Below are 15,429 nucleotides of genomic sequence, written 5' to 3' on the forward strand. Positions count from 1 at the left end.
GTTATCATCCTCTCATGGCATAAACAAAGCCTTATAACAGACTTCTGACTGGCACGTGCTGGCTACAAGCAACGTCTTCTAGCCTGCTGCTCTTGTTGAAAGTCCACGCTAAGTCCCGACCAGTGAATAAATCATTCTGTACAGTGCATCATCCGCTTCCCAAAATGATGTCTAACATACATTAAAGTAGTCAAGTGTAGCTTTGTTTAATGTGAGGAAGTAGCTGCATAAAGCGACTCATTGCATCATTGCCCTGACAAAGACAATTCTCCTTTCAAAATGTCGATTCCAGAGACATCCTTTGTTCAATGATGGTTAATTACTCCTTCCATCTTGTGTACCTGTCTTCTTTTTTCATTGTATTTTTAACTCTTTAATGCCAGTTGTCGCAAATTCGTGACATACCAAATTAACGAAGCCTGTGGCTGGGAATTTGTTTTCTGGCTCAAGTGCCGGCAGTCACGCATTCGTAACAATCTTTTCCATCACTGATGTGCTGTACCATCTAGGAGCAATAGTGGAGGGCTGCAACCATTGTTTCGAGTCGCAATCAACGAGGTGTTCCCATGTGCACCGTCAACTATTTTCTACAGGTTTTGTGAACATATATAAAGAAAAGTCAGTTGATGCTTCCAAAATTTTCTTCAGACTGTTTATTTACTAGAGCTTATAACAGGTATATAGTGAGCTTGAGAACACGTTTCATTTTTGTATTACCACTTTGGCCACCGTATATCACGAATTTGTGACATTCGGCTTTTGCGGCAATCAATAACTATAGCAACATGTCCAAAGACCTGGAAAGTGCATTGTTTCTCAATAAGCAATGAACGTTAGGCCTTTTACAGTAAGAAGGGGCTCCCGGCAACCTTAGAGACTTCTTTCACCATCAAGAACGTAGCCTAAAAAGTAAACTCGCTTTCTAAGTAGTTTTTTTTTTTTGCCATGTGAAGGCGATTTTTAGTGGGCAGGCAGAGGTGTGCATCCAGTGATTGCAAAGACAGCAGGCAAACCAGTGGTTGAGCACTCAGCCTTTATGAGAACGAAGCTGGTATTGCAATTGTAATGCATCCTCAGACAAATGTTTGGATGCTACTAGTAGCAGTGAGTGAGCATGATGTCAAATTATGTGACCTTATTTTGGACAATATAAACCTGCATAACCAGCCAGGACTGACATCTGCTGTCCAACGGTTAGTTTCATTTTCTGCCTGTTGATGATCGATCGATTTCTCGTACAGACTGAGATGTTCTAGAGCTGTTGCCAATATTATGTGTCTTATTTACAGTGTCTGCACAGCATATATTGGAGATTTGCTATTACGAGCCCAGCAGAGTGTGCAGTTTTGCTCAGTGTTAGTAGAACATACCAGAAGAAAGCAGCTTCCACTAAGCAGAAAAATTTGTTTTGTGGTTCAGGTCTAGAACTAGAACATTGAAACTTTCATGTACTGTAGACAATTGAAGTCGAAATTTTTTGACTATCTCAAATTATATCTTCCTTCATTTATTTCTATGCATTAGTGTAACATTGCAAGCATTTTCTGTAGATTTCATTAAAGTTTGTGTTTTACAAATTATATTACATAATATACACCCTGACAGTTGTCGCTCCAATTTATATGTTTGGAAAGTACATTTCTTGAGCTTGCGTTTCATACAGAGCATGACATATATTCAATAAAAATCATTAGTACAGCATTAAAAAAGAATTTTTTTCATCATAAGAACAGAGTTGACTGCTTCTCACTTACTCACACAAGTGTAAACTATGAAGCAAGTCCCATTACAAGCTATTGACAACAGGACGATTGGACGGATATGTACAGCTGTAAACTGTCTTGCCATGGATCTGGGTCATGGGGGAAGCATGGTAATTGTGCTCAATTTCAAGTCTCCTGGTGCCATTTTGGACTTGCTGTGCCATCTAGAACGTAGTCCAAGGAGAAACCTTTTACTTTTTTTTACATTTGGCAGCGACGTTTAACAAATATGTGGAGGTATGCATCTTGTGACTGCGAATATGGCAGGCACTCCGGTAGCTGGGCTCTCGCATCGACGGACTTGCAATTCTGTTGCGCCCTCAAATGATTGTTGAAATGCTAGAAGCAGCAGTACATCCGAGGATGATGTCAAAATTCGAACGAAAGGGACCTTCAAAACCAGCCTGAATAGTAATCAGCTGCTCGGCAACAAGTTTTGTTTTCTTTCTTTTGACAGCTTATCATTTTCTTGTGCCAATTGAGATGTCATAGAGATGTTGGCAATATTACATCTCTAATTTACAGTGTCTCTACACCGTATCAAGGTAATTTGCTGCATTCAGCCCAGCCGAGTGTGAAGGCATTGCCTAATATTTGTGGCACCTACCAGAAAAAAAGTTTCCACTAGCCAGAAAATTTTTTTCGTAGCCCAAATCCCTTACGAATTACAACAATACAAATTAAATGTGCTGATGAAAGTTCATGCAAAAGCACTGAACAAAAGAAAAGAAAAGAAAAATATATTTTGGAATATTATCTTCTTTTCTTCATTTTATGGTATCAGCACAACATTGTGAACATTTCTTGTACTTTTCAGTAAATTAAGCTTGTCTTTCACAAATGATATTGGATACTGCACCCAAACATGCGTTTCTATATTTTCTTACTTTCGAAAGTACATTTCTTTAGCTCTCTTCTTAATTGGAGCACATTATTTGACATGGTAAGGAAGGAGTTAAGTATGAGTGCATAAAGCAACACTTAGTATCATGCAAATCCAATAAATGTCTCTTTATGTCTACCTTTTGATGATGATGATGATGATGTGTGGTGTTTTATGGCGCAAGGGCCAGGTTTGGCCAAAGAGCGCCATGACAAGTGGTAGTGTTAACAATGTATTATGGAAGATGTGACTTGGCTGTAAAGTGGCCTAAAAATAGTCGCTGTAAAGTGCGTAAAATCTACGTGCTATAAGATTATGGCGATGACTAATGACGAATACTATGAACATTAAAATCCATCGTAGAAGAATTATGCAAAATATAAAATATATAAGATGGTAAAATTACTTGGAGCACTCACTGGTGCCTCGCCAGAGCCCTTGAAACACAAGGGCCTAGAGGCATGTGCTATACCAAAGAGCTATCACAGCGGCATCCTCTGAAGAGAGGACCCGCTACGAACATGCGGGGCTAAAAACATGCAGGACAACATCTTTCAGGAAACTTAGGACTGCGTTGGTGTCAAATAAAGGTTCTGGGCCGAGTAGCATTATGGGATGTAGGGGGATGTGCTGCCGGTATGCTAGGGAAAAATGTTTGCTTCTTTCAGATTCGGCTTCCCGACACTCCAGGAGGACGTGGAGGACGGTCAGCCTCTCCCCGCATCTACCGCAGGTTGGAGGATCATTTTCAGTGAGTAAGAGGTTATGCGTGCCAAACGTGTGTCCGATTCTGAGGCGACAGAATAGGACATCTATTCGCCGCGATTTTGTTACGGAGGGCCAAGAACCTAACTGTGGCTTTATCACGTGCAGTTTGTTATTTACTTCTGTGTCCCACATACGTTGCCAGTGGTTTCGCAGTTTTCTTCTTAAGGAAGGCTTCAGGTCTGTGACAGGGACCGAAGCAGTAGGACTAATTGCATGCAATGAAATTGATGTGGCCATCTGGTCCGCTAGAACGTTTCCCTCGATGCCCCTATGTCCAGGCACCCAGCATATAATCACATGTTGGTTTGATATATATGCTTTACACAGTACAGAGTAGAGTTCATTAATTAACGGATTATTGTGGTTACAGAAAGACATCAAGGCCTTCACAACACTAAGGGAGTCCGTATATATAACTGATTTCTGGAGTTTTGATTTATTTATATGCTTTACGACCGACAGCAATGCGTAAGCCTCAGCCGTAAAGATACTAGTTTCTGGATGCAGTACATCGGTTTCCGAGAAGGATGGACCGACGGCTGCATAGGACACCCCGTCGTGTGACTTCGATGCGTCTGTGTAGAACTCCGTACAGGAGTATTTGTGCTGGAGTTCCCGGAAATGCATTTGGATTTCAATCTCTGGAGCGTGTTTTGTAACTTGCATGAAAGATATATCGCATTGTATCAGCTGCCACTCCCAAGGAGGTACTTAGCTGGATGCATTATGCGAAGCTCGAGGAGTGGAACATGCATTTCATGACTAAGCTCCCTCACACGCAGCGAGAAAGGCTGTCTTACGGAGGGACGATTGCGAAAGAGTGTAGCATATGTCATCTCGTTAACGGTATTATAACACGGATGTTGAGGATTAGAGTGGACTTTCAAAAAATATGTTTGGCTGATGTATGTTCTCTGGATATGAAGTGACCACTCATTCGATTCTGCATATAAACTTTGTATGGGACTCTTTCTGAAAGCTCCTGTGGCTAAACGGATACCTAGATGGTGAACAGGGTCTAGCATCTTTAGCGCACTTGGGGCGGCAGAATGATAGATCACGGCACCATAATCTAATCGTGAACGAATCAGGCTCTTATAGAGATTAATCAAGCACTTCCTGTCACTACCCCACGAAGTATGGGATAGAAGTTTCATTAGGTTCATTGTTTTCAGACATTTTTCTTTAAGATGTTTAATGTGGGGGACGAAAGTGAGTCTGTAGTCTAGTATAACACCTAGAAATTTGTGCTCTTTGTTTACGGGTATTTGTTGTCCACATAGTTCTAAGCAAGGATCTGGGATCATTCCTCTCTTTCTTGTAAAAAGAACGCAAGAGCTTTTGTTAGGATTGATCTCAAATCCATTCTTGTCCGCCCACATTGAGACTTTGTTCAGGCCATGCTGTACCTGTCTCTCGCAGACTGCGAGGTTACAAGATTTGAAAGCTATTTGTATGTCGTCCACGTAGACAGAATAAAAGATTGCCGATGGTAATGAAGCGCGAAGCGTGTTCATCTTCACGATGAAGAGTGTGCAGCTGAGCACGCCTCCTTGGGGTACATCCGTTTCTTGCATAAAAGGACGTGAAAGTACATTGTCGACTTTTACCCAGAAGGTACGACTGGACAGATAGCTTTGTATTACGTTAAGCATATTACCATGGATGCCCATTTCTAAAAAGTCTTTTAGGATTCCGTAACGCCACGCTGTATCATACGCCTCTTCCATATCGAGAAATATCGATAGGAAGAACTGTTTATGTATAAATGCGTCCCGGATATTTCCTTCAACACGTACGAGATGATCGGTTGTGGAGCGCCCTTCTCGGAAGCCGCACTGATAAGGATCAAGCATTTTGCTCTGTTCAAGGAAATGAATGAGTCGCCGATTTATCATTTTTTCAAACACCTTACAAATGCAACTTGTGAGGGCTATCGGGCGGTAACTTGTCACTGAGGAAGGGTCTTTGCCTTGTTTCAAAACAGGGACCACAATGGCTTCCTTCCATGCGGTGGGAAGGTACCCTGCATCCCAGATGGTGTTGAAAAGTGTGAGTAGTGTAACTTGTGTATCATTGTGTAAGTTTCTGAGCATTTCATACATGATTCTATCAGATCCTGGTGCGGAGCTGTTGCATGCGCTCAGGGCAGCTCTCAATTCGGCAATACCAAAGGGATGGTTGTAAGGCTCATTCTCTCGACTTTTTCTTGTTAATGGCTTACATTCTTCTATTTGTTTGTATTTTAGAAAGGATTGCGAATAATTTGTTGGACTTGACACGCTCTCAAAATACTCCCCAAGTGAGTCTGCCTGGTCTTTCAGTGTATCGCCGTGTGTTTACCAGAGGGAGTGAATATGCTTGGCGCCCTCTAATCCTATTCACCCCGTTCCAGGCTTTGGCCTCATCTCTAAACGAGTTAATACTCGATAAAAACTTGTGCCAACTTTCTCTTCTGGCCTGTCGGCGGGTTCTCCTACCTTGGGACTTTACTTTTTAAAGTTGACAAGATTTTCTGCAGTGGGCGAAGCGTGTAGCAACCCCCCCGCCTTGTTCTGATTCTTACGGGCGATCCTACATTCGCTGTTCCACCACGGTACACGTCGTTTGCATGCCAGACCACTCACTTCGGATATGCATTTTGATGCGGCATCTATTATGAAGGCTGTGAAGTACTCCACAGTAGCATCGATTTCTAAAGAAGACATGTCATCCCGTGATATACTAGTTAAGTTTCGGAATTTCTCCCAGTCTGCTGTGTCAGTCTTCCACCTAGGAGCCTGTGGTGGATATTCGTTTTCTGTAAGTGTTCTTAAGAGTATGGGGAAGTGGTCGCTTCCGTAAGGATTGTTCATAACTTCCCATTCGAGTTCAGGCAGTATGGACGCAGAAACTATGCTCAGATCAATTGAAGAAAAGGTATTGTTTGCAAGACAGTAATAAGTGGCTTCCTTCTTATTCAGAAGGCATGCACCAGAAGTGAAAAGGAACCGTTCAACAAGACGACCTCGCGCATCCATACGAGAGTCGCCCCACAGGTAACTGTGCGCATTGAAGTCGCCAAGAACAACGTAAGGTTCAGGCAATTCGTCTATAAAGGATTGGAATTCATGTTTCGTTAATTTGTAGTGTGGGGGTATGTAAAGAGAGCTAATGGTGATGAGTTTGTTTAGGAGAACAGCTCGAACCGCCACTGCTTCAAAGGGCGTTTGTAGCTGTAAACGCTGACAGGAAATACTTTATGAATAAAAATGGCAACACCGCTTGATGATACAACAGCATCATCGCGATCTTTGCGGAACTTGACATACGGTCGGAGAAAGTTTGTGTGTTGTGGTTTTAAATGTGTTTCCTGTAGACACAGCACTTTTGGATTGTGTTTTTGGATAAGCTCTTGCACGTCATCAAGGTTCCTAAGAAGAAGTCTGACAGGGGTTCTGCCCTTTCTGGAGCGTTCGAGGGAGCCTCGCCGCTCCTTAGGCGCTTGGTGCGCCTTGAGGATAGGTGTAGTGTCCATTGCCTCTTGCGAGGCACCGGACACGTAATCTTGCGAGCGAGAATTTACGAGCGAGGGTCCTGCCTTGGAGGGCAAGACTCCAGCACCCCCCAGCCCGGAGGTCGATGGGGCTCCCTGGGGGATTTGGCTGCGCCGGCTGTTGCCAGTGCTGGAAGGGGTAGGGGAGGTTGGGGCAGCCTCGGCTTCGCCAACCTTCGGGGTCGGTGGCCCCGTCTGGTGGGTTGACGGAGCAGCGCTAGCTGCAACCACCGCGGGGGCAGATGGCTTAACTGCCGACTCGCTGGTTGTGGGTCGGACAGCCGCCGGGGGCCGTTGTGTCGCTGCCCCCTGACGCGTCACATCGGCAAAACTTTTCTTGGGCAGGTATGAAACCCGCCTGCGTGCCTCCTTGAACTATATGTTCTCTTTTACTTTGATCGTTACTATTTCTTTTTCCTTCTTCCAGGAGGGGCACGACCGCGAGTACGCGGCGTGCTCCCAATCACAGTTTCCACAGTGGAGAGCGTTCTCACAAGTTTCAGTGGTGTGTTCTTGGGCACTGCATTTAGCACAAGTTTGGCGAACTCGGCAGCTCTGCGAGCTGTGGCCGAAGCGCTGGCATTTGAAACAACGGAGTGGGTTTGGCACGTACGGCCTGACACGGAGCTTGATATACCCGGCCTCAATTGACTCGGGCAAGACACTTGAACCAAAGGTGATTATTAAGTGCTTCGTCTGAATCTCTTTACCTTCTCGCCTCATCTGAATTCTTCTGACATTAATCACATTTTGTTCGCTGAAGCCCTCCAGGAGTTCTGCTTCAGTCAGCTCAAGCAAATCATCATCCGACACAACACCGCGGGTGGTGTTCATTGTACGATGCAGGGTTACTATTATGTGGGTCTCCCCAAATGAGACTAGCTTCGGTAGTTTGTCATATTGCTTCTGGTCGCGGAGCTCCAAGAGGAGGTCGCCGCTTGCCATCCTCGACGCCTTGTAACCTGGACCAAAAACATCAGTCAAGGTCTTTGACACAAGGAACGGTGAAATGGTTCGCACTGGTTTGTCTGTCTTTTCAGAGTGAATAACGTGAAAGCGGGGGAAGTTTTGGATTTGGCGTCCGAAGAACTGGAATAAATCTTCGGTGCGCCCTCGTTTCTGAGGGCGACCAGGACGTTTGGGGAAAGAAGTTTCCATGAAAAAATGTATACATTCGGCAACAGCGCCAACCGCCCACCACGGAGCCCAACGAGGGGACGCAGCAGAGCTTGCGTACAAGTCTGCACAACGCCAGTCGTACGCCGTCACTATAACCGAATATGGTGTACCCAAGGTTGGATAGCCACACAGGGTTAACCTTTGCCGCCAGGAGAAAGGAAGTAAAAAGAAGAGAGAAGGAGACAGGAAAAGTCAAAAAGTGGGAGATAAAGATGAAGATTTGAGGAGGGAGAGACAGGAAAAGGCGACTGCCGATGTCCTCCAGGTGGGTCAGTCTGGAGGTGCAGTCTATGTGAAGCCGAGGCCGAAGAGGTGTGTTGCCTCCGCCGGGGGGCCTTAAAGGTCCAAACACCCAGCATCGGCTCAACGCCCAGGATCCCCTTTTCCCCAGACACAGCTAAGCCGCGCACGGCTACACGCGGGAGGGTCCAACCCTCGTGTGCTCAGGTACGTGGTGTCGCAACACACCAAACGCCTGCTGACGCAGACGCCCCTGCAGGTTGTCTACCTTTTGGTATTACTGGTGTGTGATTTATTATTTCGTATCATGGATATCTGAGTGCAACAGGAGTAACAGATGTTGAGCCCTATGGATAACTTCTGTAAAGACAAACTTGGGGTACGATGAACAGATTTTGATGGTATCTACGAGATTTTCTTAATGGTAGTCTACTTTATATAAAGCAGCTCTATAAGAAAGTGGTACCATAGAAACAATGCAGTTTTTTTTTTCTTGTACAGGAGTATGAACAGACAAATTTTAAATGCCTCAATTCAATTCAAACAACATAGTTACAAATAGTGGCATAAAAAGCTAAACAATATATAGTATGCAATTACTTAATTGTTTAAAAAAAAAAAAGGTGGGTTTGCTCATTGTAAATTTAGGGTAAAGATATGGCAGAGGAGCTAGAGTGGCTGGACTGAGTATGCGAAAGAAAAATCGACTAAATCCAAGACTACATTTAGTACCATGGAACTGGCATCACATTACACAGATTAAAAAAAAAAAATAATAAAGCATGACATTTTACTTAGACAGGATACAAAATTCAAAGACAGTGTTGATGGAATTTTGTTCACTGTTGCTTTAAAGGTATTGCCATCTATCATTATCATCATCATCATCATCATCGCCAGCCTATTTTAACTCCACTGCAGGACGAAGGCCTCTCCCTGCGATCTACAATTACTCCTGTCTTGTGCCAACCGATTCCAACTTGCGCCTGCTAATTTATTAATTTCATCGCTGCACCTAGACTTCTGCTGTCCTCGACTGCATTTCTCTTCTTTCTGCACCTATTCTGCAACCTTAACGGTCCACCGGTTACATAACCTACATATTACATGACCTGCCCAGCTCCATTTCTTTCTCTTAATGCCAATTACAATATTGGCCAGTGCCATTTGATCTCTGATCCACACTGTTCTCTTCCCGTCTCCCCTTTAACGTTGCGCCTATCATTCTTCGTTCAATCACTCTCTGTGCGGTCCTTAAGTTGTTTTTGAGCTTCTTTGTCAGTCTCTGAGTTTCAGCCCCATATGTTAGCACCAGTATATAGCACCGATTGTACACCTTTCTTTTTAGTGATAGTGGTAAGCTTCCAGTCAGGATATGATAATGCCTGCCGTATGCACTTCAATGCAATTTTTTATCCTTGGGTAAATTTTCTTCTCATGATCAGGGTCCCCTGTGAGTAATTGACCTAGGTAAATGTATTCCTTCGCAAACTCTAGAGGCTGACTAGTAATCCTAATCTCTTGTTCCCTTGCCAGGCTATTGATCATTATCTTTGTTTTCTGCATATTAATTTTCAACCTAACCCTTTCACTCTCTCTGTTAAAGTCCTCAATCTTTTGTTGTAACTCATCGCAAGTGTTGCTGAACAGGACAATATCATCTGCAAAACCAAGGTTGCCGAGATAGTCGCCATTGATCCTTACTCCTCCTCCTCCTCATCATCATCAGCCTGGTTACGCCCACTGCAGGGCAAAGGCCTCTCCCATACTTCTCCAACAACCCCGGTCATGTACTAATTGTGGCCATGCCGTCCCTGCAAACTTCTTAATCTCATCCGCCCACCTAACTTTCTACCGCCCCCTGCTACGCTTCCCTTCCCTTGGGATCCAGTCCGTAACCCTTAATGACCATCGGTTATCTTCCCTCCTCATTACATGTCCTGACCATGCCCATTTCTTTTTCTTGATTTCAACTAAGAGGTCATTAACTCGCGTTTGTTCCCTCACCCAATCTGCTCTTTTCTTATCCCTTAACGTTACACCTATCATTCTTCTTTCCATAGCTCGTTGCGTCGTCCTCAATTTGAGTAGAACCCTTTTCGTAAGCCTCCAGGTTTCTGCCCCGTAGGCGAGTACTGGTAAGACACAGCTATTATACACTTTTCTCTTGAGGGATAATGGCAACCTGCTGTTCATGATCTGAGAATGCCTGCCAAATGCACCCCAGCCCATTCTTATTCTTCTGATTATTTCCGTCTCATGATCCGGATCCGCCGTCACTACCTGCCCTAAGTAGATGTATTCCCTTACGACTTCCAGTGCCTCGCTGCCTATTGTAAATTGCTGTTCTCTTCCGAGACTGTTAAACAATACTTTAGTTTTCTGCAGATTAATTTTTAGACCCACTCTTCTGCTTTGCCTCTCCAGGTCAGTGAGCATGCATTGCAATTGGTCTCCTGAGTTACTAAGCAAGGCAATATCATCAGCGAATCGCAAGTTACTAAGGTATTCTCCATTAACTTTTATCCCCAATTCTTCCCAATCCAGGTCTCTGAATACGTCCTGTAAACACGCTGTGAATAGCATTGGAGAGATCGTAACTCCCTGCCTGACGCCTTTCTTTATTGGGATTTTGTTGCTTTCTTTATGGAGGACTACAGTGGCTGTGGAGCCACTATAGATATCTTTCAGTATTTTTACATACGGCTCGTCTATACCCTGATTCCGCAATGCCTCCATGACTGCTGAGGTTTCGACAGAATCAAACGCTTTCTCGTAATCAATGAAAGCTATATATAAGGGTTGGTTATATTCCGCACATTTCTCTATCACCTGATTGATAGTGTGAATATGATCTATTGTTGAGTAGCCTTTACGGAATCCTGCCTGGTCCTTTGCTTGACAGAAGTCTAAGGTGTTCCCGATTCTATTTGCGATTACCTTAGTAAATATTTTGTAGGCAATGGACAGTAAGCTGATCAGTCTATAATTTTTCAAGTCTTTGGCGTCCCCTTTCTTATCGATTAGGATTATGTTAGCGTTCTTCCAAGATTCCGGTACGCTCGAGGTCATGAGGCATTGCGTATACAGGGTGGCCAGTTTCTCTAGAACAATCTGCCCACCATCCTTCAACAAATCTGCTGTTACCTGATCCTCCCCAGCTGCCTTCCCCCTTTGCATATCTCCCAAGGCTTTCTTTACTTCTTCCGGCGTTACCTTTGGGATATCGAATTCCTCTAGACTATTTTCTCTTCCATTATCGTCGTGGGTGCCACTGGTACTGTATAAATCTCTATAGAACTCCTCAGCCACTTGAACTATCTCATCCATATTAGTAATGATATTGCCGGCTTTGTCTCTTAATGCATACATCTGATTCTTGCCAATTCCTAGTTTCTTCTTCACTGTTTTTAGGCTTCCTCCGTTCCTGAGAGCATGTTCAATTCTACCCATATTTTACTTCCTTATGTCAGCTGTCTTACGCTTGTTGATTAACTTCGAAAGTTCTGCCAGTTCTATTCTAGCTGTAGGGTTAGAGGCTTTCATACATTGGCGTTTCTTGATCAGATCTTTCGTCTCCTGCGATAGTTTGCTGGTATCCTGCCTAACAAAGTTACCACCGACTTCCATTGCACACTCCTTAATGATGCCCACAAGATTGTCGTTCATTGCTTCAACACTACGGTCCTCTTCCTGAGTTAAAGCCGAATACCTGTTCTGTAGCTTGATCTGGAATTCCTCTATTTTCCCTCTTACCGCTAACTCATTAATCGGCTTCTTATGTACCAGTTTCTTCCGTTCCCTCCTCAGGTCTAGGCTAATTCTAGTTCTTACCATCCTGCGGTCACTGCAGCGCAGCTTGCCGAGCACGTCCACATCTTGTATGATGCCAGGGTTAGCGCAGAGTATGAAGTCTATTTCATTTCTAGTCTCGCTGTTCGGGCTCCTCCACGTCCACTTTCGGCTATCCCACTTGCGGAAGAAGGTATTCATTATCCTCATATTATTTTGTTCCGCAAACTCTACTAATAACTCTCCCCCGCTATTCCTAGTGCCTATGCCATATTCCCCCACTGCCTTGTCTCCAGCCTGCTTCTTGCCTACCTTGGCATTAAAGTCACCCATTAGTATAGTGTATTTAGTTTTCACTCTACCCATCGCCGATTCCACGTCTTCATAGAAGCTTTCGACTTCCTGGTCATCATGACTGGATGTAGGGGCGTAGACCTGTACAATCTTCATTTTGTACCTCTTATTAAGTTTAAAACAACAAGACCTGCCACCCTCTCATTAATGCTATAGAATTCCTGTATGTTACCAGCTACATTCTTATTAATCAGGAATCAGACTCCTAGTTCTCTTCTCTCCGCTAAGCCTCGGTAGCACAGGACGTGCCCGCTTTTTAGCACTGTATATGCTTCTTTTGGCCTCCTAACTTCACTGAGCCCTATTATATCCCATTTACTGTCCTCTAATTCCTCCAATAGCACTGCTAGACTCGCCTCACTAGATAACGCCTCACTAGATAACTACACGGAAACAGTTGTGTTTCTCTGATTTCATTTGAAGCCACAAAAAAGAAACAAAACTTAATTCCTAAAAGTGAATTCTTAAAGAAATGACAGACAAAGAACAACTCATACAATGTTCTTTTGCATGCATTAATCTGACCAAATTTCTACAACAGCTATGTGTACTTCAACCCTGACTTCTACTTGACACAGTAAGTGTGTGCAATGAATGTATGTCTATAGCATCAAGACCGACATGTCAATAAGTGTGCTGCATGTACACATGGGCCTATTGAAGTGATGTGGGGCTCTCCACACCAAAGGTATCTGTGCATTTGGCACATTTCAGCTTAGTCTTTTTCTTACTCGGTGAAAAAGGCATGCATTTATGGCCTAAAAGACTACAAATTGCAAGGTTTCTATGCAAGACAGAGACACTGTGTATATACTGAATTATTGCTGGGCCTGCAGTATTTTGCAGGATGGCATTCCCCAAGTGGTGACATGGTGACTGGTGGCGAGATGCGTTGCACTGCTGGACACTGCTAATTAGTTTGTCACATGCTGCAGCAGCAGCACTGATAGTGCACCACAACAAATTTTCACATTACAAATGAAAAAGAAAAAGTATGACAGGATTAAATTTAAAGTTCTTGCAATGATACAACTTTTGAGATATACGGTGCGACCATATGTGGCTCTTGGAGGCTGTGCTGGCATTCTAAAATATTAGCAATCTTAAAACTGAATATAAATTATTTTGCCAGTCGGCTCTATCCAATTTGAAATCAAAATTTCTGTGCAATACGCCTATGGCACGCCAGTTGCCACAGCACATACAGTGAAAGGAGGAAAATGGCATTCCAGATAGTATCACACACTACTTTTCCTCCTTACACAAATACATTCTACTGAGAGTGCAAGTGCTGCATAACCAAAGTTCCACTATAGCTGTCCAGCTATCACAAGCAAGTGCAAAATTTTAAGACATTCACCTGCTGTGCATTGTAGATCTGAAGCAGGTCATTCCCACCAAATTCCACATCCTGAATGGATGTGCAGTGTTCAAAGAAGTCCACAGGAAAGGACACTGGCACTGTGCTTGGGCCCACCCGGCCCCGTATTGACTTTTTTCTTCTGGATGGACGAGGTGCTGCACTACTGCCTCCCACTGTCCCTGAGGGTAGGCCAGAAGTTGCTGTCCCTGCCAGCCCCACAATGGTCGCAGGCTGGAATGCTGGGGTCAGCCAGTAACCTGTCTGTTCCTGCAAAGTGTCCCCCAGATTTATTTTGGTTCATGTTTTTTGGTAAGCTGAGAAGCAAGCTTACAAATGTGAACAGTATAAAATGGTCCAGTAATCAACTCTTTCTGAAATTTGTAGTAACATATTTAATTGTAAATTTAATTGTTTTCATTAAATGTGAACATGTAAAAAATAGACCTATGACAAACATCACAGACATACCATGTAGGTGAAGTTATTGGGCCAGGCAGTTATGACACACTTTGCTACAAATTACACACGAGCCTAATGCATCTTATCATCCATTTTATTTTTCTCTTGGTAAAGTATTTCAGTTATATTGGTTTTATACCAGCTAGGTGTTCTTTTCAAGAGTGGGCCATAGAATACATTTTTTTTTCCTTTCAAAACATTCTCTCATGCTTTGTTCATTTCACTACGAACCAAATCATGCTGCTATGCAATGAGCGCCAGGTCACCAGAGTCGTACGTAAAGCACAAGGGAAGTTCCCCTTTTCAACACAACCTCTCTCATATCTTCTTTTACAGCTGCATATCCATTGCAAATAGACCAAATGCAAATAAAATATAATATACACAATTTTAAATAAAGAACAGTGGTGCATTCAACAGAAAAGTTATGCATAGCAACCTCTGCCTACTTAGAGGGCAAGCTACGTTATACAGAAGCTTCCATCACAGACATAATGTTATATATTTCTTGTGCTTCCTGTGCTGATTTAAACTTATTTTTCTCTGCTGAATTGGCAGTAGTAAGTTTGAGTCTATTGACAAAATAATTACAGGGCTTAACGTACCATAACTGCACAGTAGGTTATGGGGGACACCATAGTGGCAGGCTTCTTATTAATTTTGACCACAAGGGGTTTTTTACTCTGCAACCATGATCTCATAACATATTTTGGTCAACCGTTAACTTCAATTCGTGAACACTGGAGTAAAGCCTGGGATACATGGAGTGAACTTTCATGGCGAACTTCGCTCGGCACAAATAGACGCGGCGGGATGACGCCGATGGTTTGCTGGCATCACTTACATTCAGTGCAAAACAGGCGAATGCCGCCACGCGCTCACCGCATAATTGCCAGTGTTTCCAGACTCTAGGAATGTGTTTTTGGATAAGAAAAAAAAGTAAATAGGCTTTTTATTATATTATTTGTTGTTAATGACTAAATAACTTGGAAAAAAGTTTCATACAGGTGCTTACAAGCAATTTCTGCACATTTCATTGAGCTGTAAGCATTTTAGTGGGCTGGCTTTGCACCGTCTGATCACGTTGAGCGGT

The 15,429-nt window shown here is 43.5% G+C and overlaps 1 protein-coding gene across 4 annotated transcripts in view; it reads right to left on the reverse strand.

The window, feature by feature from the left end:
- The window catches only part of poe (E3 ubiquitin-protein ligase-like protein poe), a 549,114-nt gene that overhangs the window by 193,762 nt on the left and 339,923 nt on the right, over positions 1 to 15,429 (reverse strand). For all 4 annotated transcript variants that reach the window (XM_075691124.1, XM_075691117.1, XM_075691109.1 and 1 more), the window contains one exon: positions 13,875 to 14,144. In XM_075691124.1, the coding sequence (XP_075547239.1) occupies positions 13,875 to 14,144 (270 nt within the window). The remainder of the gene's footprint in view (positions 1 to 13,874; positions 14,145 to 15,429) is intronic.

Source organism: Dermacentor variabilis, chromosome 1 (genome assembly GCF_050947875.1).
Source record: "Dermacentor variabilis isolate Ectoservices chromosome 1, ASM5094787v1, whole genome shotgun sequence".
In the NCBI taxonomy this organism is placed as follows: domain Eukaryota; kingdom Metazoa; phylum Arthropoda; class Arachnida; order Ixodida; family Ixodidae; genus Dermacentor; species Dermacentor variabilis.